The sequence below is a fragment of the Erpetoichthys calabaricus genome, chromosome 3, assembly GCF_900747795.2.
Source record: "Erpetoichthys calabaricus chromosome 3, fErpCal1.3, whole genome shotgun sequence".
Lineage (NCBI taxonomy): Eukaryota > Metazoa > Chordata > Cladistia > Polypteriformes > Polypteridae > Erpetoichthys > Erpetoichthys calabaricus.
The window spans coordinates 269,930,672-269,955,539 of NC_041396.2; the positions used below are offsets into that span (position 1 = coordinate 269,930,672).

The 24,868-nt window shown below is 40.7% G+C and overlaps 1 protein-coding gene across 1 annotated transcript in view; it reads right to left on the reverse strand.

Annotated features, from left to right (window-relative positions):
- Positions 1 to 884: 884 nt before the first annotated feature.
- The window catches only part of actl6b (actin-like 6B), a 64,374-nt gene continuing 40,390 nt past the window's right edge, over positions 885 to 24,868 (reverse strand). Inside the window, exons 9-14 of the mRNA XM_028798271.2 lie at positions 22,988 to 23,049; positions 3,292 to 3,406; positions 3,117 to 3,197; positions 2,921 to 3,016; positions 2,735 to 2,821; positions 885 to 1,860 (exon numbers count right to left, since the gene is read on the reverse strand). Coding sequence (XP_028654104.1) covers positions 1,780 to 1,860; positions 2,735 to 2,821; positions 2,921 to 3,016; positions 3,117 to 3,197; positions 3,292 to 3,406; positions 22,988 to 23,049 — 522 coding nt within the window. The 3' untranslated portion in view covers positions 885 to 1,779. The remainder of the gene's footprint in view (positions 1,861 to 2,734; positions 2,822 to 2,920; positions 3,017 to 3,116; positions 3,198 to 3,291; positions 3,407 to 22,987; positions 23,050 to 24,868) is intronic.

A 24,868-nucleotide genomic window follows, 5' to 3' on the forward strand; every position in this document is an offset into this window, starting at 1 on the left:
CATTATCTAAACAATAATATTCTAATGTTACGAAAAAGTGTCACCACGTCCTGGTATTTTAAGACCCCAGACATGCTGGAGCATTGAAGTTGTTGATCTGCTCAACCCTGGGACTTTTAAATTGCTGCTGTCTGTAACCTTCAGCATCTGGAGAAGACAATGGCCAAAACACTGCGAGCACCTCAGCTGACTACTCCATGGGTATTGTGACAAAGTCTGCTTGTGGATTTGTATGCTGAAAGCTTCTTTAATACAAGATAAGCACTTCTTTATTCAAAGAGCTAGGGAAGTTTGGAACAAACTACCAAGTCATTTACTTCAAGCAGAAACTTTGACAACTTTTAAGAAGAATCTGCATGAGATATTGGGACATCTCAGCTACTAGCTAAACAAACGAGCCTGATGGGCTGAATGGCCGTCTCTCGTTTATCACATTTCTTATGTTTTAAGTTAAGTTTAAACATATTTTCTTGTTTTTTAAATTGACTTGTGTTGTAGATTGTAATTTTTTTCACCTTTGTGGTGGTATTGTCAGCGGAAAAAAACCTTTCCACATTGTGCTGAACCTGGTCTATCTGAGGAGCTGGCATGAGAGATGTGCAGGGTGTAGAGATTTCATTCAAAGAAGTTAAAATGAAATGTACTTATGGAGACCTCAGCAGTAAGGCATCAAACTAGTCTTTAAAATGTTAATTAATTGCCCGTCAAATCTGTTAGGTTCAAGCACTGTTATGGTGCTACCTTGAAGTCATTAAGAGAGTTGTGATGCCTACATGACTAAGGTCTATAACGGATGATTAATTACAGTTTTGTGTGCTCATCGATATTTTGGATTGCCTTTCTTTTCCATTATGTAGGAGAAACACAATAGACCATATGACAAATACAGTGTACAAAAAATTCTTTGCGTCACTATACATTAAATACATGTTAATGCACAAAGGCAGAGCTGGACAACATCATTTGTGATACAGTTAATTGTTTAAAGCAGTAAGCAGACAATATATGCACCAAAGTAACTTGTTTTCAATCAATGCAAACTGTTTCAGGCAGAGTTGTTTTTCATAAAAGTTCAAGAAATAACACAGAATGAAGAAAGAGAAAAGGTGCAATGTCAGTGTGTGCCACTGGGTGTCGCCAGCACCAAGGCCTCCTGCAGGCAGTGAGCACCAGGCTGCTTTTCCAAAGTTCTTTCGTTCTCAGAGTGTGAAGGAGCTTGTCTGGAGGAGCCGCCTAGGCCACATATAAAACCCGGGGTTGGTGTGGTTTTTTGTTTTTCTTCTGGACCAGTAGTACTTGTATAGTTTAGGCTACACTGAATCAATTAAATAGTTCATTTTGAGTGCTGTGTGGCATCTGTTTATCCCTGAAACACTAATAGTGGGAACATTTTATTTTACCAAAGCCACACGTAGGAATGGACTTCTAAGGATCATTCCTTATCCAGTCAACGCTGTCCACACTCCTAATTTACTTATCCTCACTAAAAGAAGGTCAGGGAAAGTGATGTCTTCATTCAATTGAGAATGCAATATTATTAATTTAGAGAATTTAGTGATCTCAGTCCAGTACCTCCCTGAAGGAGGCTGCACAATAGAGGGTATGAAGGTCCTTCGGTGCTAAAGAAGCTTTGGTTTCTGTCCCTTCTCTTCCTTGGATCTTTTTGAGACCGATGTGTGCAGTTTTGGTTCACAATGACAGATGAGGAAATAATTCATAATAATTCTCCCACTGCTCAGCTGCGTGCCACTGCTACCAACACCTTCAAGGGGTCCATAATCATGGACATTTCCTCTCCACACTTTGTTTGCCTCCTTCTTCGTACTCCTGTTTGGAAATCCACATCTGCTGGAATGTGCCCTGAAGAAAAGCATTTCAATCTCATTGGCAGAGTAAGCAAACATAAATGGCAAAAACTACAATATACAAGGCATTCCACTGTATTATGTAGTAGTAACATGGGGAGGAGTTGCCTTGATAAAATAGAGGTAGTCAGCAGCTAAACTGGCATAAAACTAACAAACCGCAAAAACTGTAGAGCACAGTCATGGGGTGAGGCATATAAACTACATATTAATGACACGGACATAGCAACTGTGTGAAACCATTACACTGCAGTGGCAACATCTGCAAGAACCAGCCAGGCATAATAACTGTTCACAAAAGCGGGAATAAAACTACAATTATAATAAACTGGTAGCCAGCATATTGAGACAATTTATTGACCTCTAATATTCTACTAGGAATGCGTGTTTAATAATTTGTCACATATAAAGTCATTACATGCAAAACTAACTCATTCTTATAAAAGCTTCATTGTCTATTCCACCTCCACTTATTTCCAAATATGGCAGGTCTAGTTAATAACATTTATCATAAATGCAAAGTCTGAAGTTTGTTTTCTTACTGAAATCTATCTATCTATCTATCTATCTATCTATCTATCTATCTATCTATCTATCTATCTATCTATCTATCTATCTATCTATCTACTTTGAGACAGATTATATGCAGAAATGAAAATTCAGAGGACTGACTGTTGGTAACAGTTCAAGGGAAACAGCTATCCCAGCATGCTCTGTCAAAGAAGTGACATGTATGGACTACACAGAAGCAGAATCCTGAAAGAGAAACTGTGAGCAGAATATTGTATAATTCCTTCACTGGTGAGACCTCATCCTTCTCCTCACCTTTACAGTATTATGCCACCTGATGCAGCCTGTTTGAGACCTACCAGTGAAGCCAGGATGGAACCCCCAATCCAGGGGCTGAAGCGTCGCTCCATTGTGCTGTTGCTGGCAATCAGTTTGAGACGCATGCTCTGGAAGAGAAAAACATGTGAACAAGTGGCAGTGGGGCAGAGGGACTTCATGAGCACAATGTCAAAGGACTGAGCTAATGCTCAAAATGAAGGTCTTACAGGTGGAGTTTTCTGGGAGAGCTCACGATTGAGTCGGTCAGTGAAACCCTGGAGAAGAGTGTTGCCACCAGTGACAATCACACTACCATACAGGCCCTGGAAAAGTAAACACATAAACTCACCTGGTGGCCACCCTAAATAGCTTATACCTTGCCATTAAGGTGCATCCAAGGCAAATCCCACCCTTCATACTCACAGGACGAATGTCAATGTCGCACATCCCAATACTGGTGGTCACAACATGGCCAACTCCAAGCATTGTGTTTCCTGACAGACCCTGACGGAAAGGTACAGAGTTTTGAGAACACACCCAAAGATGCAAAACACTACCAACAGCTGGCAGAGAGTTAATATGAGCAGGGGAATCTAACCTTAACATTAGAGGGGTCAAAGAGACCCTCAGGGATCCTCAAACGCTCGGCTCCATAGTCTGTTGTATATCCACTTGGCATTTCATAATGAACCGTAGGCATCTGAGCAGCCACCCTACATGGAAAAGAAAATGTACAGGTTAACTCCATTAGGCCGCCACTGGGGAGGAAGTTTCTGAGTTGCCACAGGGCAAAGAAAGTGTTATTTTAACAAAAAACACAGAGAGAGTATAAGGTTCAGAAATAAAATATGATAAGCTAACTCCTCACAAAACACTGTCTCTCCAAAGAGGCCCACCTAGTCCTACAGAGAGGATGCCCCAGCTTCAGAAATGCTGTTTTCTGTTCCAAGTTTCCCTTCATTAATTTCATGCACATACAGGTTTATTTCTCACAGTAAGGAGGCTAGGGTTCATGCCCTGGGTCCTCCCTGCGTGGAGTTTGCATGTTCTCCTCATGTTTGCGTGGGTTTCTCCCACTGTTTAAATACATGCAGGTTATGTGGATTGGCAACGCTAAACTGACCATAGTGTATGGTTGGGGTGGGAGTGTTTGCCCTGTGATGGACTGGTGGGGTTTGATCCTGACGTGTGCCCTGTGGTAGCTGGAATAAGATCCAGCACCCCCCATGAATCTGTTCAGGACTAATCAGATTAGAAAAGAAAAAATTCACATGATAAGAAGACAGGGCTACTATTTCTAAAGAATCTTAGGAGGTAGTGGTTTGACAAGTTATAATCAACATCCTGCGTCATCTAAAGTGACATGCCAGGTCACGGACAAACAAAATGAAGGTCTTCAGTGCTTAATATTTCAGTGATTTCATGATGTGTAGTGTGATGGACAGCCGGCAGCTCATCCCGGCCAACACACCCAGGACGCTAGATGGCGTCTTCCCTGCAGCCTAAAGGTGCCCCGGATTCCCGTAGGGCACCATGGGAGATGGAGTTTGGCTTCACAACCCTGCTGGGTACTGTGGGTGCCACCGTGTGACGCTGCAGGGAGATGCGGGGATTTTCATTTTCCCATATACTCCCAAGTCACGGGGACAGAAGAACAGAAGTACTTCCGGGCTGAAGAAAAATGTAATTCTCCATCTGACCCAGAAGTGCTGACAAGTCACGTGAACAGAAGAGGAGAAGAACTTCCGGGTCAAGGACTATATAAAGGACTGGTGGAGACCCAGCAAGAGAGCCGGAGTTGGGAGGCAGTGTAATGGAAGCTGCTGGGAGGAAAGGAGGAGAATTATTGAGTTTAATATTGTGGGATTATTATAGTGATTTACTTGTTTATGGTGGAGGAGGTGCTTTTGGGCACTTTGAAGAAGAAAATTAAAATACTTCTGGGTGCTTTTAAACCTGTGTCTGCATCTGTCTGTTGGGTTTCACGGGGCAACAGCACCCTCAAGCGTCCACCTATTGACAGTAGCAACAATTGTATTAGAATATGCAAAATCCTCTCCAAGATAAATGTCTGTGTGTCTGGTTGCTATGTCTCTCTCATTTCATCATAAACATTAACCCTGTTTTTACAAATCCCATACCAAATGGCATATAACAGAAACATATGCATTGAATGGCACACTGGAAACATTAATGCTGATGTCTACGTTAATTATTTACATTTCACCCCATCTTAGATGGGTAGCACAGCTAGCACAGAAAGTTTTGTTAAATCATATTACTTGCCAGTGATATTCAAACTACATGAGGAGACATCTATTCAGCACAAATTTCAGGTGCACACTATAAAACCTATCTCGAGCCCTATATAATTTAGATGCCTCTGAATGAATTGTGTAATTATTCCAAAACACCATCAAGGCTGTATCTTTATGGTCTCTAGTACAATAGTCTGTAAGTTATGTCACAAATCCAGGTTCTCTTTTTGCAGACGATGTGGTCCTGTTGGCTTCATTGGGCTATGAACTTCAGTAGTCATTGGGACGGTTTGCAATCAAGTGTGAAGCTGCAGGGTTAAATAAGGATCAGCACCTCCAAATATGAAGCCACGGTCTTCAGTCGGAAAGAGGTGGACTATACTCTTCAAGTGGGAGGTGAGTTACTGCCTCAAGTGGAGAAGTTTAAGTACATCAGGGTCTGGTTCACAAGTGAGAGGTAAAGGGATGGTGAAATTGACAGACAAATGGGGCAGTGAGTGCAGTGATGCATGTCACTCTACCAATCTGTAGTGATGAAGAAGGAGCGGGTCAGAAGGCAAGGCTCTCGATTTACCTATCAATAAAGTCCCTACCCTAATCTATGGTCATGAGCTTTGGGTAATAACCAAAAGAATGAGATACAAATGGCCAAAATGAACTTTCGCTGCAGGTTGGCTGGGCTCCCTTACAGATGGGTTGAGAAGCACAAATATCGAGGATAAGCTTGGAGTAGAGCTGCTGCATGAAGAGGAGCCAATTGAGGTGTTCAGGCTTCTGAATACAGATGCCTCCTGGACGCCTCCCTGTGGCAGCTGTGAGGAGAACCCGGGGAAGACACAGGGCCTGCTGGGAAGATTATATCTTTGGGATCCCACAGTCTGAGTTGGCAAGCGTGGCAGGGGAAAGCAAGATATGGGCCTCATGATATGATGTGGAAGTGAAACTAGGAAGCCAAGAAGCTCTTCTTCATGCAAAGAGGTTGTGTTAATCTGGAACAAACTAACAAGACATGGAGTTGAAGCAGAAACCTTGACAACCATTAAAAAGTAACTGGATGAGACACTGGTTGAGAAGTTAATGGACTGAATGGTCTACTCTTATATATCAGATTGCTTATATTCTTATGTCTAGACCTTTATCAATTACCAAGACCAACACTTCATACAATATTCCAGATGAAGCCTCTCAAGCACTTCATACAGCTTAAGAAAAACCTCCATTGGCTCGTACTCCACACCGTGAGCGTACTACATAACAAACACCCTTTTAGAATTTTCTGTTGTCTTTCTCCACTACATGGGTTTACAGACAGTGAGGAGTCTACTGTGACTCTTGTTCATAAGCTGTTCTTTTAAACTCTAGACTATCCATTGTATAATTCCAACTCATTTTTATGATTTGCATTTTTCATTAATTTCTTGCTCTTTATTCTGAATTGATCCTGACTATCTATATGTCTATTCTGGGATTTAAAACCTATGTATTCTGCTTTTGAAGACAAATCTGATGTATGCCACATTTTTTAAAGAACTCATAATATATTATTTTGCCACAACGCCATTTTGTTTTTTCTGTGGCTGCCACAATTTTGTGGATCCTGTTGTCATGATGTGGGTCCCGGTTGCCAGGGGTATGGCCTCGTATGTCACAACATAGAGGGGTCAATTAGGTGAGGGCTCAAAAGTCCATCTCGGAAGCCATTTTGTGTCCAGGTTTGTGGATAAACCACACTTTCAAAATCTTTCTAAACCTTTTGCTTTGGTGTTTCCTACTGATCTCTTCCTCTTTGTTCTGACTTCTTCATTTTTGATTACATATGTAGTTTGTTTGAAAAATAGAATTGATGTTCATTTCCAACATTTACTTGCTTTTCCATGATGCATTTCTTCTGGTCCCTCACATAAGAATATTACTGTTTTCCTGAGGGGCAGTACACTATGAAAATTAAGATCAAACTACATTTGCCACATGCCAAATTTTAAACTCTAATCCACTTACCATTTTTAGTCATATTTCAATTTAACCAACTTATTTTTTTACCTTTTTTCTGTAAATTGTTAATATAAAATACAAAAAAGCACTGACCTCTGCGGTAGGCCATTTTTGAAATCAACAATTAGAGATCCTTTCAGCATAACCAGAACTTAAACCATCTTGTACACCCCTCTCTGAATGCTAAGCCCCTCATGGGGTAACTTATGAGTGTGACAATATTAGTTTTAATGCTTTTGTTTTTTGTGTATTCTGGGGTTTGGACCTGCAGATCACATTTCTGATGTTTATTTTTTGTTTTGAAAAGTCGACTTTGGCTAACATCTCATTTTTAATATTCAGACATTTGACAAATTAATGACGTCATGTTGGTGTCACTATAAATATGTGCCCTCTTAGTGGATAAAACCATGTTCAGTTTAGCGTAGTTAGCTTATTTCCAAGTAGGCCCTGTACTAGGTTGACTTTTAGTTTCCTGATTCTAGCTTACATCTTTGACATTTGATTTTTACCTTGCACCTTGGGTTGCATAGTCTCAGTCCATCTTGACTTAATGGTTACAACTTTGATTCTTGCATCTTAACTATGTCTTGTTTCAATTATCATATCCTAGTCTTTTGCTGGAGCAATGGCAAAATGGCAAGTGCAGTTTTTAATTTGAAAAGTGGCAACTCAGTGGCAACTCTAGTCAGTAATGTAGGTGAGGCAAGGGCTGGAGGATGAGCTCAGATCGAGCAGTTATCTGAGGAACTGCCTAATTAAGCATGCACATGTAATAGAAAGATCAGGGCAGCCATCAGTCGCTAGCAGCTCTGGGGGTCGATTAGAGCAGTGCCTACACAACCGTATGAAAGGTCTGAGTAAAGGCAGATTGGGGAAAAATAAAAATCAGAAGAGAAAGAAATGGAAGGAATGAAATAGAGCAAGCGCACTTAGAAGTGTGGACCAGTCAAGTGAAAGTCTCATGGTGGATCACCAGGGGCCTCATGTATAAACGGTGCGTACGCACAGAAATGTTGCGTACGAACGTTTCCACGCTCAAATTGCAATGTATAAAACCTAAACTTGGCGTAAAGCCACGCACATTTCCACGGTAACTCATACCCTGGCGTACGCAATTTCTCAGCTCGGTTTTGCAGACTGGCGGCACCCAGCGTCAAAGCAGTGCTACTGTTCCTGTGTGGTTACCCTTTCTTTCTTAGATCCACATTCCTGACGCGGCTTTATAAATACACTGAAATTAACTAAACTAGCATATTGTTTATTAGTGTAATGCATCTGATTGTAATTAACCTGCAGCAATATAATGGTCCAGGGAATAGCCATAGTATTCCAAATACCATAACTGCTTTAGCGTTGCTACTCTCACTGCATCTTCTTCTTCTTTCAGCTGCTCCCGTTAAGGGTTGCCACAGCAGATCATCTTTTTCCATATTACTCTCACTGCACCACTCGGAGTATTTATATCACTGTATCTGAGTGGGGAATCACAGCAGCAGCTGATCAGAAAGAGAATTATCGGGACACAGCATGAAGCAGACGCTGCCTGACCAACGGCAAAACGTTTCAGAGACTTTCCTGTACGGACTTTGCGGTTTAGAAAAAGTTTCATCCCAAGAACTATAAACGCACTCAATCAGTCCATCAAGTGCTCCTTGTAGAACTGTTTACTTATAAGTACAATCACCTCACTGTAAACTTGCACTACAGTTATAATATTGCACAACCTGCGTCACTTTATAAAGCGTGTATTTACATATGATGACGATATCATTTTTAAGATGAAATGCAGCAAAACATGTTAATTATATTATACAGATAAAACTTCAACTTCATTTAAATAATCTGTATCTATAATAATAAAAGGCAAAGCCCTCACTGACTGACTGACTGACTGACTGACTCACTCACTCACTGACTGACTGACTCACTCATCACTAATTCTCCAACTTCCCGTGTAGGTGGAAGGCTGAAATTTGGCAGGCTCATTCCTTACAGCTTACTTACAAAAGTTAGGCAGGTTTCATTTCGAAATTCAAAGCGTAATGGTCATAACTGGAACATATTTTTTGTCCATACACTGTAATGGAGGAGGCAGAGTCACGTATCGCGTCATCACGCCTCCTACGTAATCACATGAACTAAAAACAACGAAGACATTTACAGCACGAGTCACACGCGGGAACGAAGGTAAATGACGTTAATTTTTGACTGTCTTTTAATACTGTGTAAGCATACATATTAACACATGTGCAATTAAACGTGTGCATTTACGGGGTGATTTCTCAGGCTTAAAAGCTCACCTTTTATCAAACGCGGGAAGAAAGGTAACTGACGTTGTTCACTGTCTTTTAATACTGTGTAACCATACATATTAACACATGTCCAATTAAACGTGTGCATTTACGGGGTGATTTCTCAGGCTTAAAAGCTCGTCTTTTACTAAAAAGGTAAATGCAAAACTATTTTCAATCAGTTTATTGAAACGCTCCCGTTAAGGATTGCAATAACATATTCGCGAGATAAAAGAACGAAGTAGGGGGAAATGGAGGAACAGCCGCAAACAGCGAAGAGCAAAAAATTAATTAAACAATTGAGAACGGAGCGAGTTAAGCATACAAGCATGTTCATAAGGGAAACAAAGCACGGTGTAAAACGTAAGTTTAAATTAAGTTTATAGAAACGCTCCCGCTGCGGATTGCAATAACATATTCGCGAGATAAAAGTTTAATGAGAAGACACGAGGTATAAACGAACCACACGCCGTGGCGCAACGTTAGGGGCAACAGTTTCAACCATTCTATGATCTGCTTCTCGCAACTGAAAGACGGCACATGGCGGATGTTAGCCGACTTGCTGACCGCAACGTTAGGGGCTTCAACTATGGTGCTGACGCCACATCTCAGTGCCAACACTTTGCAGACTCTACTTAAAACACACGCCCTCCTCACTGGACAGTTAAAAACACCAATCAAACTAACGATGACATCAAGTATTACCCAATCAAAACTAGGAAAGGAGGCATCTTCATAAAATGCGTGTGGGATGATTTGCATGAGACGCTGCTTTAAAAAAAAAATGATAAAAAAAATACGGGATAAATCCCGTCCAGTATTGATTCAAAATGGGACGCGCAATTTCATTCTCAAACGCGGCACGATTCCGTATTTTAAAGGACGGGTGGCAACCCTACAGTGCCAGGTAACCACCCATACAATCAGATTGTGATTCAGACTAGGAATGCAATGAATGTAATTACCCCGATCTACATACAAGGCGAAAGTCTTGCAACATTCAAAGATGATGGTTTGTGATAAGTACACCATACAACATAAAAGAGCTTATGAAGCCTTGAACCGAAAAAAGCAAGATCTCAGAGATCGTAAAAAAAAAAATAGGAGGTAATGTCGTTTTACTCGCTGTAGATTTTAGTCAAACATTACCAGTTATTCCACGAGGGAGACCAGCAGATGAACTCAACGCGTGTTTAAAATCCATGCTTCTCCCACGCTCGGTTATATGTCGCGTGTTCTCGGGTAGGTGCACCAAAAAATGTATACATTTAAGCATGTAATGGGCAAACAAAAAATGAGGTATACCCGAAGGCACTGCAGTAGTACTTAATGTAACTTTACTTCTTAAATGTTAATGTTTTACTGTTTAATAATTTATACGCTTCTTATATGTTGTTCAAATTCTTTTATCAAAATACCACTGACAGCGCAATGCACGATAACATGGAGTGAATACACCATACGCATCCGCCCACGGCTGCCCTGCTGTGCGCAGATAGGAGTTGATTCTACAATAAAATAAAATAAAGATAAAAAGAGTAAAACAATCATCACCCATAAAGCGTGTGTGTGTGTATATATGTGTATATATATATGTTGATATGTGGATGTGTATATGTATATATATATATATATATATATATGTAGATATGTATATATATGTGTATATGTATATGTATATATATGTTTATATGTGTGTGTGTGTATTTTATATATATAAAACACAGCAACACTCATAACAATGACAACACAATTACATTGACAATCATGTTACGTTATTTTTTAAATTTTTCCTTTTTTTTTCATAACCTCTTTAACACACTACTTCTCCGCTGCGAAGCGCGGGTATTTTGCTAGTTGTTAATAATTAAACATGTTCAGGGATTGTTCCTGCTTTGCGTTGTATTCTTGCTCGTGCTGACGCGACACTGGAAGGATAGACGGATAGAATAATTAAACATGTACTACGAAGATATTTCAATGTTCCTTAAAAGTTTTGAAAAATCGCCGTTCTAAGCTTACAGATGGCTTAACGTCTATTACAGAGCTGATTGTGTGGTGATTGGGTATTTGGAGAAAGAAAAGTAAGGACAGGAATTGGAGGTTAGTACGTTTGAAAGAGACAGTACTTCTGTAATAAATTATTTCATCGAAGGTCGCGCATGGGGCAGCAAGCCTCTTGCGTGAGACATGAACAAGCACTGCTCCACCATGTTCCCATGTTTAATAACATGCTTTCATTCCTATCATCATGAAAAAGATATCACGTATACATCTCAGTATTTTAATTATTCAGAGAGCTGTAATATCACAAATGTAATGGATTATGTGTCCTGTCGGAGGAAGAGAAAGCCCGTTTAAGAAGCAGGTAGTGATTCACACACAGAGCACATAGAAGATCAAATACAGAACAAAGCATTTAACATGCTACTTTAGTTACAATGGGATTGAGAAACTAGTAAATTAAACGATTTTAAGATGAAGTTTATGATGTTCTACTTTAATGGCAAAATAAACTACGTGATTAAAGTGGAAATTTCGAGATTAAAGTTGACATTTCGTGCTTTTTTCACACTGTGTGCCTTTTTTTTCACTGTACCCTAATAAGCTTTCATATGACACTCAGACGGTGGGCTTCGACTTGCCTTTTCACAGCGACTTTGATATGTGATTTCTTTTTTATTTCGGGCACTGTGCGACTTTGTGAACTTGATCTTTCAAGTTTCTCCGACACTCTGTCACTCGATCAACTTTCTTTTGTTGATTATACCACTGTTTAAACCAACAAATAGTACGTTTTTCCTTTGCCTCCACTTGGTATTCGCTGAAATTCTTATATTTTCCCCCGTGCTTTTCCCATTGTCTTTTCACAGAAGGCTATTTATATTGATTTGCATATTCAAAGAGGTGTAATTCTGGGAGGAGTTGGGGCGGGACAGCAGGCGTGTGCACATGCGTTACTTTTCACACTGATCGGGATGTAGCGGAAGAACGTGGAAGTTTGCATACGTACAGATTCCTGCATCTGAATTTTTCTGTGCATATGCACATTCCCGCTTTTGTGCTTACGCCATTTTATTGTGTGAGTTCTACACATGGCGTTATACATGAGGCCCCAGGTGTTGTTTCAGGGAAATGGGTTGAAATCGCTGAACAGAAGTTTGGAGAAGGTGGAGATCACAGGCTCGTGAGGACTCACTGTGCTGAACATTGAAGGTGGCAGGGACAGCGAGGGTTTGTGAGGACTCTCAGTGGTGACAGACTAAAGTGGCGCATAGAGAGCCAATGTTATGTAAGAGTGTGTATTTATGTGTATTTTGATTTATTGTAATTTTTGAATGATTATTTCTCATATCGCTATGTCTTTTTCTGTTACATTCATGACTGTGTGTTGTTCCTTTAAACTGTGCTACCATTCCTTGTGTGTTGTGGGTGGCCACTTAAGAGGTGGGGCCACCCAGACAGCCTTCTTTCTGAGCTCTCAAGCTAAATTCAGGAAAAAATTCTAGTGTGTAGGAGTTTACAGTAAGTATTGTTTTTGTGAGCATTTTCTGGCTTTGCTGATTATTTCTGTTCTGTCTTTGGTTTTTGCTAATGGATTATGTATTGGGACATGTTTGCTAGATTGCCTTCACATCCTTTTTTGCTATTTTGAGCATTTGTCTTGTATTTTTCTATTCTACGAATAAAACCTCAATTTATAAAGACTACTGTTTGGATTGTGTTTAGAAGTTAGAGTTTTCATGGCAATGTCTCTTGCAAGACATTTTTCCATATCATAGTCTTTTTGAACTTTTAAGGCTATCTGACCATTTTAGGGCCTGCTCAGTCTGTAGCCTGCATTTATATTTCTGGGTCAAGCTGGTCTGAGTTGTGACTCTTCTGGGTTGGCCTGTGAAGGCCTCACCTCATCTGCCATGTTTGGGCCTCCAAATGTTAACAGCCATGGTGTCTCAATTCTTCTGAATGACTGACTTAGGGCAGAGGAGATGGTGGGATTCACTACAGGGAAGACTTGTGCAATGGTGAATTATGGGTTTTAACTTTGGATAATTTTGAATTTTAATTATTTATTGGATTTACCCCACAACACTGATTTTATGGATTTATTCATTGAAGATTAATTATGTAATGAAAAAATGTGGATACACTTTATTAATTTATTAATCCTAGAAGGGAAATTGTCTTTTCACATGACCTTTGTGGGTCAGAGTGCAGGGTCAGCCATTGTACAGGACCCCTGGAGCAATTTTCAGGTAAAGGCCCTAGCTCAGGGGCCCAGTGGAGTGGGATCCCTTCTTGTGTTGTGTAGTTATGTATTGTCACAACATGACAATCTACAACATCAACATCTACTGGTCTTATGTGGTACTGAAGTTCAGATAAATATGTAAATGATCATTTTACTTCTCACCATCAGATGATGTAATCAGTAGTAACTGATAGGAAGAAGCATGGTTGTGTTTATTCACTCAATCCATCATCCATTTGTTTTCTGTTCAAGCTGGTCAAAGTTCTTATTATAATTTGACTGGCAGCTTAAACCCAATTGCTAAATTAAACAAGTTAATAACAGTTTTGTATATTTGCTAAATATGCACTTTTGCCCCTTTTGCACCAAAACTTGTTGTTGAATCCTCACTTGCCCAAGTCCATCTCAACAGAGCGTGATGCCCATGGCCGTGGGCACCAGGGCATCACAGCTACTGACAATAATCCTCAGACAATGAGAACCAGTTTGAAAACTAAACTAAATAATGCTATATGCTCATCTGAGCTCAATATTGCTGTTGTATGAAGTTCTAGCTTATTAGTGAAACATGGATGATCCTTTTCTAAGCTAAATCCATATTGGTTGTCCTTTACAATTGCTTCCTGCCTTAGGACTATGCATAGTCTTCAAGGCTTCTCATGAGTTCACAATTGTCATGTCTCTTTTGCCCTGATTTCCTTGAGTTCCTGTCTTTGATACTGATCCATGAATGTGTCCTACCCTTTGATCAAGAACCTAATTAGATTAAATTCACACATGGGCCGCATCTTCTTTCTCCTTGTTTGCTGTCTTCTGCAGAACGTCTATGGGAAACCTAAAACTGCCAGAGGTGGCCATTTAGCAAGATGTGCAGGTAGGATGTTGTAGGGAACTTTCCTCTGCAGGGTCAATCAATAGACAGATGATTACATATGGGGGAGCAGGGAAAGATTTTCTTTATGTGACACAAAAATTAAGAATGTATCCAAAGGAAAGTGAGCAGATTTCAGATTGCATTTTCAAACCAAGTTGAACCTATTGTCACACAACATATTCAGATGGACAGAATTGTTGATGGTGAGCTAATATTTTCTGCTTCCATCTGAAAAAATGAAAAGGGATGCATTCTACCAGCCAGCGCTGGCCATTTCAGCTACCAGAAGCTGAGCAGAATGAAGAAAAGGAGGAAGTTAAAGTTTTCTGGAGATTTCTGACGCAGTACACCATTATTTTTGGATTTCAACCCTTCTCTTTTACCACAAATAGATCTAAATAAGCTTAAATTACTGTATTTCTGTTACTTTGAAGAGCAGTTCTTGACCACTAAGTATGCTGAATACACACAAAGTTTCAGTCTATTTCAGAATATTCTGTGAAATTTCCCAGTCACACATTCAGCAGTGATTGAAGTACAGACTTTATTAGCAACCTAAAGAAATAAAGAATAAATTGTTGTACCAAAATGTGTACTCAGATGTAGAAAGAGAAAAGCAAAAATGAAGTTAAAGATGACATCTCACTTTCAAGCTCCAATTCATGCACTTTCAACCACAACCTAATCAAAAGCTGTTATTTTTCTTGTAAGCTCTTTGTTTTCTGTGATGTGAAGGAGCCCTTGTGATGCAGAGAAAAGAAAAAGAGACATTTTTAACATTTAGTGCCTTAATGTCTCAAAACTCCTCATGCCACATATTCCTTCCAGTGATTATGACTTCAGCAAATTGCATTTTTTCGTCAGTTTTAGACAATTTAAATTCTGGGGTTGCTCAGAACCTTTTAGGTATCTTCCCACCATTCAGGTTGGAACTGACATTTTAAGTGAGACACAATCTTCCATGCAGACACTGGAACACATGGAAAATGATGCCAAAATATTTGAAAGTGGGCACCTTTCTCTTTAAACTGGTTTTATTTTACTTAGTTGAATCTCCTACTCTAACAATGCAGGATTTATCTAGTTAACAAAGCAATAACTTCAGAAATAACATGTCTGAAAATATCTGTATATTAAGAAAAAAGGATTTATTCTACCCCAACATGGCAACTTCAATTGTTTATCTGAACAATTGATAATTAATAAGGCATGTTTGTATGCTATGCCTGTATCAGAATTACACCTGTATTCTAGGATGGCCACTTGAAAAAATGTTGTTTTGTTTCAGTTTGGTGCAATATTCACAGGACTCAAGTGCATTTAATATCAGGGAAGGATGAGAATTTGAAAACAAATGACTGATGATTGAAAATGTGTACATGGATCACAGCTAAACAAAAAAGCAAGGCCAAGTACAAACCATAGATGTATGAACACATTCACGAAATTAAAAATAGGAGTTATGAGAAACTGTAGGAGTGAAGCAGAGGATCTTACTAAAAACTGATAGACGAGTAATAACATTTCGATCAAATACTCCTGTAATACTATTACTAATAACACTGTCAGGGATGGCTGGAAGCTTGACTCAGCTGGGACGCCCTCAGCCAGGAACGACCAGGGGAGATAGCATACACAGGGCATTATCTCCCCTGGACTGACAGATGGCAGCACTCCTGGGTTGTGACAGTGCCACAGTTTCCCACAGGACATCATGGGAACTGGAGTTCTTAAACACAGCCCTGTTGGGTTCTGTGGATGCTGCCAGGGGTGCTATGGAGACTAATAAGCCCTACCTTGTCCGGCTCCAGCCTAACCCAGAAGTGCTCCTGGACCATAATTATGGGACAGTGGAAGTACTCCCGTGTTTCACATAAAAGGAGCTACCTGCCACAGGTCAAGGAGCCAGAATCAGGAGAAAGGAGGACAACGTTTGCGTGGAGGAGTGGAAGTAGAGAGAGTGACAGAGAGAGAGAGAGAGAGAGAGAGAGACAGAGAAGAAAGAAAGACAAAGAGTTGCGGAGTACCGTATTACTGTGAGCTATATCACTGTGCTTTGTACTTGTGTTGGTGGTGGGAAACGGGTTTTTGGAAGACTTTCCCACAATAAAAAAACTCTTTGTGCTTTTATACTGTTGTCCATGCCTTTGCGTCGGGTGTTTGGGGAGTTGGAATAATACTACCATAATGCGACAAACCTTGAGTGAAACAGGCAATTATTAGATGGACGTTGACCACACACATCACAGATCTCAAATTTACAGACGACATTGTCAAGTTAGCAGAAACAACAAATCAGCTATAAGAGCTCACAAACAGACTATGAGAAATCGCTAGTAAAGTAAACTACACATAAACATGAATAAAATGTAAATCATGTTCATTAATCTACAATCCGACAATTACTTACAGCTCAGGGAACAAAGTCATGAAAAACTCAGCAATTCATCTACCCAGGCAGTCCACTGATGGCAGTGTCCAGAAAGATAAGAACTGTTGTACTGGCAAGGCAGCAGTGGCATTTCAGAGAATGGGAATGATTGTTCCTCAAATAATATCAGAACTAAAATAAAACAACACTATACAGTACCATTGAAAGGAGTGAGAAGTGACATCGGACACCATTGGAAGAAGCCAATCCACTACAGCAACAGCTACTCCCTGAGAATGACCGCCATAAGACCGACCAGACCAATAAAAGGTGTATCCACCTACAGAGATCTGGCCAGTCCCCGGTCTGCGAACTTCAGATAGTGCTGCCACTGAAATGCGGAGTTTACACAGCTCCTCCGACAGCAGAGGAAGATGATCATCTTGCCACAGAGACAAGACGTTCCATGCGCCCACCTGTATGGACCTCCTCAAATTGGGATCCAAGTGCTGCCGTGCAGCGGGCGACGCCTCAGCACCACACCAGTTCCGATCCCCAACAGACCTGACCTTCAACAGTTTCGACTCTTCCAGGGATGGGGCTCCCATTCATGATGCGAGCAGCCTTCCTATGGGCGGCTGCAGCAGAGCTACTCCAGCGGAGAGCAAAAAGGAGTCCTTTCTGTAGTCTCAGAGCTTTGTGAAGTTTTTTTACGTTGGCTGGAGTGCCAGTCCGTAAAAAAACGCATCATTGGACTTGGTACTCCAATACTGGTGGTGCGGTGAAGGAGATCAAACACATCCTCATGGGCAGACGCTGGAGGCTCTTGCAAAACTGCAGGGTATACAGAAGTGCCCAGTTTGTGAATTCTGACCACAGACTTGTTGTTGCTACTCTTAGGATCCAGCTTAGGTCCAGTAGGTTACCACCTACTAGGAAAATGAGGCTGGACTTGGCCAGATTCCAAGACCAGGCTGTTTCTAATGAGTTTGCATGCAGGTTGCGTGAGGAACTTGCAGATTTGGGAACGACTGCCGATCCTAATGTGATGTGAGAGACCTTCCGTGACAAGACCCTGAAGGTTGCTGAGGGTTGTGTTGGTGTTACCGGTGTTTCATCTCGCAGGGCACCCTGGATATCACTGAGAGGAGTCAATGGCAACTCTGGTCTGTACCAGGAACTGAGACGGACGGCTGCAAGGTTCTCTGAGGGCAGATAAAGAGGCGTTTGTTAGAGGAATCTGTGAGCAAGTGACACACCATCTGTGGTCTAGCGACCCACATCCAGCTTACAGAGGAATCGAAGCATTACGCACATCTGAATCTGTTCCTCGGAGAGTCGCAGTCAGGGCAGCTGATGGAACGGTCCTTATGGGTGGCACTGCAGTTGTGACCCACTGGGCTGACTAGTTTGAGCAGTTGTTCAAAGCTGATCCTCCGGCTAGGACGTTGGATATCTCTGGGTCCACGGTTCTTGAGGCTGATCCTCCAATTAGCTGTGAACCACCCAATCTCATTGAGATTGCACAGGTGGTGAACCAGCTGAGGGTAGGGAAGGCTGCAGGGATCTGTGGTATCTGGGGTGAACTTCTCCAGGCTGGTGGTAAGGCTGTCCTCCTGGCATTGCAAGCAATCTTTGCTTCCATTTGGGAGACTGGCATCATCCCAACTGACTGGAAAACGGGACTTGTCGTCCCTACCTGGAAAGGGAAGGGTGACCACCTGGATTGCAGCAACTACAGGGGGATAACACTGCTCTCGGTGCCAGGTAAGGTCCTTGCTAGGGTCGTCCTCAATAGGATCCGTGATCACTTGCTCACCTACCAGCGACCGGTACAGTCTGGTTTTAAGCCTAAGAAGTCTGCCATCGATCGCATCCTGGCACTGAGGGTTCTCATGGAGTGCAAACACGAATATCAGCAGAGTTTCTTTCCAGCCTTTGTCGATTTTCACAAAGCATTTGACTCAGTTGATTGAGCTGCCCTGTGGGACATCCTGAGGGTTCACGGGATCCCCTCGAGGTTGCTGGATATAATGGCCAACCTGTACACTGGTACTGTGAGTGCTGTGCAGAGTGGAGGCAGGATAAAAACCAAGATCCAGGCCTTTAATGACTTCTTGGGCACAACCATCAGCAGTGTGTCTGTTTGCGGAGAGAGTGTTGACGTTGTTGAGAGGTTTACTTACCTCGGCAGTGACATTCATGTCTCTGGTGACTCTTCCTATGAAGTCAGTAGACGGATTGGGAGAGCATGGGGGGTCATCAGGTCGCTGGAAAGGGTTGTGTGGCGCTCCTGATATCTATGCAAAAGGACGAAGGTCCAAGTCTTTAGAGTCCTGGTGCTTCCTGTCTTGCTATATGGTTGCAAGACATGGATGCTATCCAGTGGCCTGAGATGAAGACTGGACTCCTTTGGTACTATGTCTATCCGGAAAATCCTTGGGTACCATTGGTTTGACTTTGTGTCGAATGAGCGGTTGCTAATGAAGTCCCGAATGAGGCACATTACCTGCATTATGAGGGAGCATCAGTTACGGCACTACAGCCATGTGGCGCGTTTCCCCAAGGGTGATCCAGCTCTTAAGATCCTCATTGTTAGGGACCCGAGTGGCTGGACCAGACCAAGGGGTCGCCCACATAACACCTGGCTGTGGCAGATAGAGGGTCATTTCCGGAGGGTGGGACTGGACCACGTGTCTGCCTGGGGGTTGCAAATCGGGATCCCGAGTTGTTTCGTTGTGTAGTAGGTGCGGCAACACATTGTACCAGTTCATGCTCCCCAACTTGACTATACAGTACAGAGGTCCAATCGGTTTCAACCTATGCTCCTGAAACATGGAAAATTACAGCACAAATTGCCTGGAATCTAAATTTGTTTCATTAAAGATGCCTTTGAAAAGTTCTTCATGTTAGTTATAATTGGCAAAAAACAAATGATGAAATCCTATGGCGTAGTGGACCTCAGAAGTTACAGGGCATAACTACACAGCACAGGATCCATCTGGCTAAGCATATTCTATGCTGTCACATCATAGACATGCCAAAATTGCCATGTAGCGGGTAACATTCAATGGATTTAGAATAGGAGAAAGCACATGGAGCAAAACATTTAATGAAGCGAACACAGGTCCCCTTACTGCGAGGCACCAGCACTACCACTGTACCACCATGCTGCCAAGATTGAAATGTTTAATTTTGAAAACATGAAGTAATTCAAATATTCAAAAGTAAGCTTAAAAATCCTGGGAGCTATACATAGTTTTTTATGATGTACACACAGCCTGCAAGAGAACATCATCATGCTGTTTTTGAAGTAAATCTTTATTAAACCTTCATATATTCTTTTGGTCATAGCACAGAAGTTAAACAAGCTAATTGTACATATTTTGGTTATTAATGCTGATAAATGTTCCATGCAAGTTAACCTTTGAAAAAAACATCCTGTGATACTTTGCATCTTCTTATTTTTAAAGGATTTTACTTTTTTCCTAATTTGTTCATATTTGTGCAGTTTTGGTGCAGGTTAGGTGAAACTTGGCTGGTTTGGATAGGGTGAAAATGCAAAGAATTAAACAATTGCAGATAAGGTCTTTCCTGTATTTCAAGGAAGGTTGTGAAGGTAGTCATGATCTGGATTCGTAATTATTATTTTCTGGCTTTATTTTGACTTCTTTTCAGTATTTCTTTTTTTCAGTTAAGGATTTTGATATCCACTGAATTCAGTTCAGCTGCCAGTTTTTTGGAATTCTGTTCTTTAAAGGTCCCTAAAAATATTCCACGATTTCCATTTTGTTTTCTTGTGAATGCCACCATTTTCCACAATTTTGCTATGGCATTGCTATGGGTGTTGTTCTTGGCCACAATGCACATGTCATGGAGGGACAAGAGTATACACTTCCTTGTATCTGAGATCAGATAACAAGCTTTTCCTTGTTGTTGTGCACTTTCTATCTTGACTTTCTGGTTTTTACTAGGAATCCTATCTTTGTTCTCTGATTGTGATGTTTGTTGGCAATATTCAGTTTGGTTTAAAGACTTACTTTGGTTAAAAAAACTAGGCTTAACTTGTGATAATGTTTAACTATTTGGCTACATAATCTTTTCTAGCTTCTCCCTGCACAGGGAATAACAAAGTTAGGGTTTACACTGAAATGCAAACAAAATTAATGGGATGACCACGATAAGAGTCGTATAAACAAGTAAGGGATCATTACCAGAACAATAATAGAGAGATCATCAATCCCAAACTGTAACCTAAAACCTAACTAAGAAGTCTCTAGAAGATATTTATGAAAGAAAACCACAAATATTTAATCAGAATCCATCAAACTTGGATAATTACTCTTTGTGTATTCCTTTGAACATACAATATATGGACCGTAAAGGACAGCGGGCAGCCTTTCCTGGCCAGGATGCCCATGAGATGGAAAGACCGGTGGAGATAATGCCCTGTGCACACCCTCTCCTCTGCAGCTGCCCTGGGTTGCAGTGGTGCCCCGGATTCCCACAGGACGGCATGGGACATGGAGTTCTTTGACCCAGTCCTGTTGGGTTCCATGGGTGATGCCGGGGAGTGGGGCAAGGATTGGGGAGCCCTTTTTCATGGGGTTTCTATTTGACCCGGAAGTGCGTTCGGACCACGTTTATAGAAGATCAAAAGTACTCCTAGGTGGGAGATAAAAGGAGCTGCCTGCCTCAAATTGAGTTGGGAGGAAGGTGAACAACGTTTGCGAGGAACAATGACCGAGAGAGAAGAAGACAAAGAGTTGCTTTATTGTGCTTATTGCATACACTTGTAGCTGTGGTGGTGGGAAATGCTTGATTTGAAGAGTTTCCCACAATAAAAAACTCTTTGTGCTTTTTATCTTTTATCTTGTTTCCACACCTGTTTGTGTTGGGCGTTTGGGGAGCTGGAGCTTCCTTTGGTGTACACAGGACAAAGTATCCATCTATTTGTGGGTTTTAGGGTCAAGGATTCTCATTTAAGGGTGGTTTTAAAAAGTTGCAAACTATTACAATTCTGCCACGACGTTATCTTGAATTTACTTTGGGCACTGCCATCAGTATCAGGTGTTCTCATGGCAATTACCTCCCAGAACTCTCTGAGAAGCGCAGTGCATGTGACGTCATCAGGGTAACCAAATTGAGTTTGTTCACGGATGTTTGTTCTACATGCAAAATTGATGGATATAAACCTTAAATGCAAGTATGAAACAACCTTTCTCTGTCCTCCTGGTATTTAGATACTATTCTTCTGGTTTCAGTCTTCGATTTTTGGTTTGCAATTTCAGTTTCATTCTTCTAATCAGTTTGACTGCTGGCTTTGACTTAGGCTTGTTCTGACTATGTTCTTCAGACCCTATTCATTAAATTTATATTGTCTCACTCAGAGTCGGTAAAGTTATAGTTCCTTAGTGTCAATGACATAATTTCCATAACTTCTGAGACCACTCTTCACAGCAACAACAGATGAAAAACAGCTACCACACAAAATGGCAGTGACTGAAAGTAAATAAAAATAATGATGAACTGTTTCCAAAAAATACACATATGTAAATAAATAAAAAGAAACACAAAGAAACACTTGAGTTAGAGAAAGAATCATAACAAACAAAACTGTGCACACTGCAGCCATTCAGCAAATGTTGTAAGCAATTCTTAAACGTCTCGCCTCTTCACAAAGGCATCTTGGGACTGCTCCAGAATTCTACCCTTCCACTCTCCTCCTGGATTTACTGCAGCACTAATTCTATCAACTCTCAACTAGGTGAGATTTCATTAGATTTTTAGTCTTTATCTAGTCATGAGCAAAGGAAACAGGGGAATGATTAGAGGATCTTGAAAGTTGAGAAGAAAATAAACATAACATTAAAATATAATTTATTATTGTATTGGTTTAAAAAAATAAAAATTAAAAAGTGCAACTTTAAAAAGGAAAGAGGCAAACTATAGCTTCTAGAACTAGGTGAAACAGTATGTGAAGCAAATTTACATTTACATTTATTTGCTTAACAGATGGTTTTATCCAAAACAACTTACAAAAGGGATGAACATAATCAAGTAACATATAAGCCTGGGGCCTGTTTGTGAACAGGAGTTATAGGACAAGGGTACAAATTGATCTCCACCTCAAATAGAAATACAAGCTAGATTTACAAAACCTAACAGCTATCACTTAGATAGGATTTACTAACTTCCTTGACAATTCTTGCTAAATGTGTTGCAGAGAGTTGTTGAAATGCAAGACACTTACTGCTCATCGTAGGGGGAGTCCGAAACCTGAAGAACTGATGCCTGGAAATCCTGGATAACCTCCTAGAGACACAAAAGAGACCCCAGCAGTTAGCACTCCCTTTCTCTGGGTGTGAGAAGATGGGCATTACTTTGATGGTAAGTGGATGTTTAAAGCACAGATTGTGTGCTGACATCAATGTGCTGCTGTGTTGAGACTAAATTGAGTATTTTATTTGGAATTGCGTGTTTTTTTTCCTTTTATAGGTTTTTCCATGCAGAGATTTTTACTTGTTTAACCTTTCAATAAGTAAGTACAACACACAGTTGAATAACAGACTGGGAGCTTGTGAGAGTTTCATTCCAAGAATAAAGAGGCATTAATTTGACAAAGTTAAAGAGAGCTTTTGTAATGTAAAATTTTATACAAACCTATAGTAAGAAGTCTGAGCATCTGAGCAAAGTCTCAGGCTTGAGCAGTATGAATCTTTATTAAAGGGTAAAAAGATGAACATAACTGGACCTAATTAGTGGAAGAGAGGTATCGACAAAGGGTTGTAAATGTTTAACCTGTAGTAGAGAGAGGAACAACTTGGAATTAATTTAATCTCAGGAAGAAAGGGTTTTAAAACAAGCTGCCGCAAATCCAATAAAATCACAGGTGAAATGGGACACTTGGAAGTGTCTTAGAAGGTCCTCAGTCCTGCAAAAGCATACAAGTAATATTAATAAATGTATGCAAAACCATAACATGATAACACTTGTTGAATCTTTGTCTTTATGGGATAGCATCTTTTATGAACAGTTCATTTTCTTGTGTGAGCTTCCCCAGTTTCAGGAATCAGATATAATGCTGCTGCACCTTATTCATTGGCAGCGACAAAGACAAGCAAAAAACCTGCTTGACATAAGCACTAGGCCGAACTGCAGACATAGATGAACAGCAACTAAATAAATTGTGGGGCGTTATGCTCAACCTATATAATGCACTAGTCAGACCTCATCTGGAGTACTGAGTGTAGTTCTGGTCACCATGCAACAAGAAAGACACAGCAGCACATGAAGCCGTGCAAATAGCAACCAAGTGCATCCCCGGATTTATGAAACACTCAGAGAATTAAACCGGTTTAGTCTTGAGGAGGGAACCTAATCCATATTTTCAAAATTCGCAAAAGGATTGATAAAGTAGAGCCAGCAAAATTCTTTGAATTTAACGGTGAATCTCATACTTGAGGACACCAGTGGAAGTTTTAGACCATGGGTGGGCAAAGTCAATCCTGGAGGGCCGCAGTGGCTGCAGGTTTTTGTTCCAACCCAGTTGCTTAATGAGAAGCACTTATTGCTCAAGTAACACTTCTGCTTTATTTTAGTTGTCTTATTTGTTAAGATTTTGAAGCCTTATTGCTTATTTTAGTCTTAAACAGCTGTATTCTTGGTTTTTAATTGCTCCTAATTAGAAATAACATGCAAATGACAAAACAGACCGGCATTTCTCCATTTAGCTTGTTTCCATTTACACCTGTGTGTATTTCTCATGCACTATTGGGTTTAATTAAATACTTGGAAGGAAAGTGAAGAGAAAAAAGTGAAGCACTGAGAATAACTCATCCATTTTTGCCTTCAAATTATTTGGATGATATCCTTACAAAGGAAAAAAAATCTAGGATATGAGAATGACGTGACATGGCAGAGTTAAAGCACTAACAAGCTATGAAATTAAATTATTGGCAAGAATTGTTTTTTAATTAAGCAACTGGGTTGGAACAAAAACCTGCAGCCACTGCGGCCCTCCAGCACTGACTTTGCCCACCCCTTGTTTTAGACTGAAGCCACAGCGCACTTCTTTAGACAAAGAGTTGTGGGAATCTGGTCAATTTACCAAGACATGGAATTGAAGTACAAA